Below are 4,339 nucleotides of genomic sequence, written 5' to 3' on the forward strand. Positions count from 1 at the left end.
CTTTGGTCTGACCCAGTACGGCCGTTCTTATGTTGCTGAATGTTTGAGGAGTAAGGCTGTGATTCTGTTACAGAGGTCACGGATTCCGCGACTTCCCGCAACCTCCGTCACTTCCGCAGCTGCAGTGGCCCGAGCAGCAGCCCCGGGGAGCGCCTGAGCATCGGTCCCTGGGGGTGGTCCTGGAGGCTGTCGGGAGAGCGGGCTCCGGGGGCCTCGGAGCAGTGAGCCCCCACCACGGGAGCAGGGTCCCTCCCCCCCAGAGCAGCAGGGCCCAGGAGCAGAGATTTAGTAATGGGTATTTATAGTAAAAATCATGGACAGGTAACGGGCCGTGAATTTTTATTTATTGCCCGGGACCTGTCCATGACTTTTACTAAAAATACCCATGACTAAAATGTAGCCTCACTGATAATTGAAGGGTGAACAGAGCCATACGCCCCTCGTGGGTGCCTGTGCATCCCAGGTGGCACATGCTCACCCCTGCTGGCTACAGAAGGGATGAAAGCATCCACACAACACAGGTAACAAAGCCCACAGATTCCCAGCAGGGAGCCACAGGGCCCTGGAGGAAACAAGGTAACACATACTCTGGGATGCAAAGGAAGAACTTGCTGGGGAAATCACATACTCAAACAAATCATCAAAGCCCACGGACATTTACAAATTCACTCTCTCCTCCGAGGATCTAATCGTGCCCCCCTCTTAGCCGGGTTCCAGTGGGGGAAGGTCTTACCTTGAAAAGACCCCTGTGTCCTGATATCATGCACCAGGAAGCCGGCAGCGAACACCAGAATCACAAGCAGCAGTCGAACCCAGGGGAAGCCTCGGCCTTTCATCTTATGCAGCAGGTTCTTGGAAACAGAACAAAAAGTAACAGATGCTGCTAAACACAGCCGGTTCCGAACCGCTTAACCATAGACTCCTACATCGGAAACGTGTCTCGTTCTGTTCACTTCCCCCTCCCATCTGTTGTGTTCCTTCCAGTCCTCCGGCTGCCCTGCGCGGTGCCTGGACTTCTCCGAGCCCTACGCAGATGGTTCCCCACTCGCTACGCGTGCGCTTAGCCACACAGGCCTCTTCTCAGCACGTGGCCGCCTTGTTTCCAGTCGTTTTAAACAAGGCGCCAGGCTCCTCTTTGCAGCTGGAAGCGAGGAGAAAGAGCCGGCGGTGCCCTGCAGGCCCCTCTGAGCACCACTCCCACGCTGCACTGGGAAACCCAGTCACTCCTATAGACGCCAGAAGAGAAACGCAGGAAAACAAACAGCCTGAGGACTCCCGGCGCAGCGTGGGGGAAATCCCTCTCCTATCAATGCCCAACAGGCGCTGGGTACATGGGGTTAGTTCCCAAGCCTCTTCCGGCCTCCCTGCCCCAAAACCGCCCTGCACGGGAAAGCCAGTCACCTTGCAGGTGGCATGGCAGGCTGCCAGATCCTGGAGGCTGTTTGGTCCTTTCACAGCAAGTTCTTCGTTAGTCACTTTGAACGAACGAACAGTTTCCCGGAGAGATTTTCGCACCTTGAAGAAAGACAGACACTGAGTTCCACAGCACAGAGACGTAACAGAACACCCCGCTTGGGCAGAACCTCTGGGGGCGGCCACACTGCCCTTGCCGGTGCAGAGCACCAGCCCACCCAAAGCCTGTTCCCATGCTGACCCCAGTCCAGTTAATCAAGACTCACTATCACACTTCTAACCTCCCCAGGCAGCCTAAATCCACCCCGCCAAGGAGTGCCACTGACCCTGTGTGAGGGGGTCTGCACCACTAGTCATGTTCAGTCAGCATGGGGCAGTGACCGCAGCTGCTCTAGGATCTGTCCCACCGCCAGCACAAAACAGATTCTCTGCCCAATATGGGCGCTACACTGGCAGCAAACTTTGGGCAGCCCAACTTGAACAAACCCCATGGATTTCAACAAGGGGGGAGGCCAGTTAGGTCACATGTAGTCCATTCCCCTCCTCTGAGGGGACCAGGGGGGAGTGATCTCACGTCTTTTCTCCAGTCTAGTGTTAAACGTTCAAATTCAATCTAGTTTAAAGTCCAAGAGCTGCGATCCAAACAGCAGACATGGAAGATGGGATGCACTGGAAAGCCCACAACAGACATTCGCTATGGCCATGTAATTAGGAACTCCCTTCTGGCAGGCCTTGAAAAGAACGTGAGACTTGACTAAAGACACGTTGGCCTGGGCTGGGCTCCACACACTGGAGGGCAGCATGGGACAGCGGAGGGAGGGAAAGAAAACCAGACATTGAGACTGGCAGCATCAGCAGCGCGAAGGACACAGTACGAGGCAAGGTCTGAGACGTAGGCAGGGAAGGGCCGAGTTGAGGAGACGATATGAACCACCTCGGTCTATACTGGTATGTTAGAAGGCTCCCGCCCCACATGACCAAGCACCTCGCCAGTGACAGGACCCGCAGACACAACAGCCCCCGTGAGGTGGTGAGATCGCATTAACCCTATTTGGAAAGCGACCTCAAAGTAGGTGAGGTAGGATTCGATTGTTACAGGTAACCGTTGATTTCACTGTACACAAACTGCCGGGAAAACGTTTCCATCCACAAGTGAAATTTACAGGTAAGCAAAGTAAGAAAAATACGGGCGAGATCTCAGCGTTTCATTGAAAGGTATTTACTAGGTATATTTTGACATGCAATGCTGACAATGGGTTTTAATGGTGATTAAGATTTAACTCTTTGAATCTCGACATCAGCTGCCATTAAAGAATTATTGTCTGACCTCCAGCATCTCCCACACTGGTTGCTTAAAACAAACATCGCTACAGTCTGTCGAAATGATAAAACAGCAGCGATTCTGCCCAGCTCACGGCAAGGCAGAACTCAGACCCAGCAAGATTAAGTAATTGCCCAGGTCACACAGGGCGTCGACAGCAGAGCTGGGTTTGAACCCCCATCTGCTACGTGCCAGTTCAGTGCCTTCTCCTTCCCTCTAGCACATCCCGCCCCATGGAAAGGGACGGTTTCCCCATTGTCCCTGCCCCCCAGCATATCACCTACTTTTCTGGTGGTGCTGTCCCAAGACTCCAACAGATGGTTCAGGAGCAAGCTGTGGAGCCAAGGGAAACAGGTCTCAGACTCTCTGTGAAAGGGCGGTGCCCGCGAGCAGGACGATGTCCAGCCACAGACTGCAGTGATAAGGGACGTCTCACCCCTCTCTTCCCACGGGCTGCTTTTGCTCCAGCTGTTCTTCCTCACATGGTCCCTCCCCAGCTCTCACTTAGAAGATGTCAGGGCTGAGCTGTATGTCCCAGCCAGGCAGGCAGGCAAGAGAATATGTCCTAGTGGGCTCCATGGAGTTTCCATGCCACCTAGATGTGCTTATGGAGGTCCAATACTGCAAAGGGTCACGAGGAAGAGAAGGCCTGGACCACCCTGAAGGCAGCAGTACCTGACTCTGTGCCACTGCACCAGCCTCACAGAGTTCATGCTCCATTGAGGAGCGAAGGGGCACGTTGCTGGGACTCAAAGGAACGTTCACACCCGGCCCCACTAACACAGGTGGCCCCTGCCTGCAGATAAGGGAATCTCCCCAAATAACTTCAGGAAGCCCAGCTCTGGCCTTTGCTGAAGCTGTGGAGGACGCAGCCACACAGGGAAAGCACGTTAGTCAGGCTGTGCACCGAGCCCACAGCTCTGCTCAGACAGCTGCTCTCGGTTTCAGGAATTTTATCAGAATGGCTCACGTTCCCGACAGTCAGCATCCCGGCTTGGCTAGGGGAATCTGACAGTTACCCCAGCGCTCCAGCCCGAGGCTTGGACACAAGCAGACACACTGGGCTATCAGTTGAACTGCCGCTCTTGTTAAACTCCTCAGGCTCGTCGTCAGCTCCTCCTGGGCTCGCTGCCATCCCAGGGCGGGTACCTCCCTCTGCCCGCCGCGCCCACCCCATTAGAACATCAGCTGTGCCCACCGTGTAGCCCGCGTCCTCCAGAACAGACACTGAGCCACGCCCAGGCGAGAGCAAGTGGCTCACCTGCCTCCTGCTGACTGCCCAAAGCCCAGCCAGCCGTGTGCACAGCCTACCTGGACTGGGAGAGGTGCTTAGTGTACAGCTGCCGCCAGACGCTGAAGCTCAGGGCGTCCATGCTCAGGCACTCGCTCAGGCAGATCAGGAGCTGCGCAGGAGGAAAGCAGAAAGACTGGATGGCTGCTTGCTACAACCAACGTGTCTCCAGTCCTCCCTCGGGGACGCTCCGTTCGGTCACGCTACGCCCGGCTCTGCAGCTCAGCTTGCCAGGCCAAAAGCCGCGCGCCTGCTTGTTGACGGAGTTTGGGACCCACGTGCAAGCGACCTGAGCAGGTACAGCTCACTGGAGC

The 4,339-nt window shown here is 55.6% G+C and overlaps 1 protein-coding gene across 1 annotated transcript; it reads right to left on the bottom strand.

Moving 5' to 3' along the window:
• Positions 1-501: 501 nt before the first annotated feature.
• Positions 502-4,238, bottom strand: LOC135980550 (transmembrane protein 214-A-like). The gene is made up of 4 exons (XM_065580499.1): positions 4,046-4,238; positions 3,019-3,067; positions 1,402-1,515; positions 502-851 (listed from the first exon to the last, which is right to left on the bottom strand). The coding sequence occupies exons 1-4, from the start codon at positions 4,105-4,107 to the stop codon at positions 666-668; spliced, it is 411 nt and encodes a 136-aa protein (XP_065436571.1). The 5' UTR covers positions 4,108-4,238; the 3' UTR covers positions 502-665.
• Between the last annotated feature and the right edge of the window lie 101 nt (positions 4,239-4,339).

This window comes from Chrysemys picta, unplaced genomic scaffold (assembly GCF_011386835.1).
Source record: "Chrysemys picta bellii isolate R12L10 unplaced genomic scaffold, ASM1138683v2 scaf4230, whole genome shotgun sequence".
Taxonomy (NCBI): Eukaryota; Metazoa; Chordata; order Testudines; family Emydidae; genus Chrysemys; species Chrysemys picta.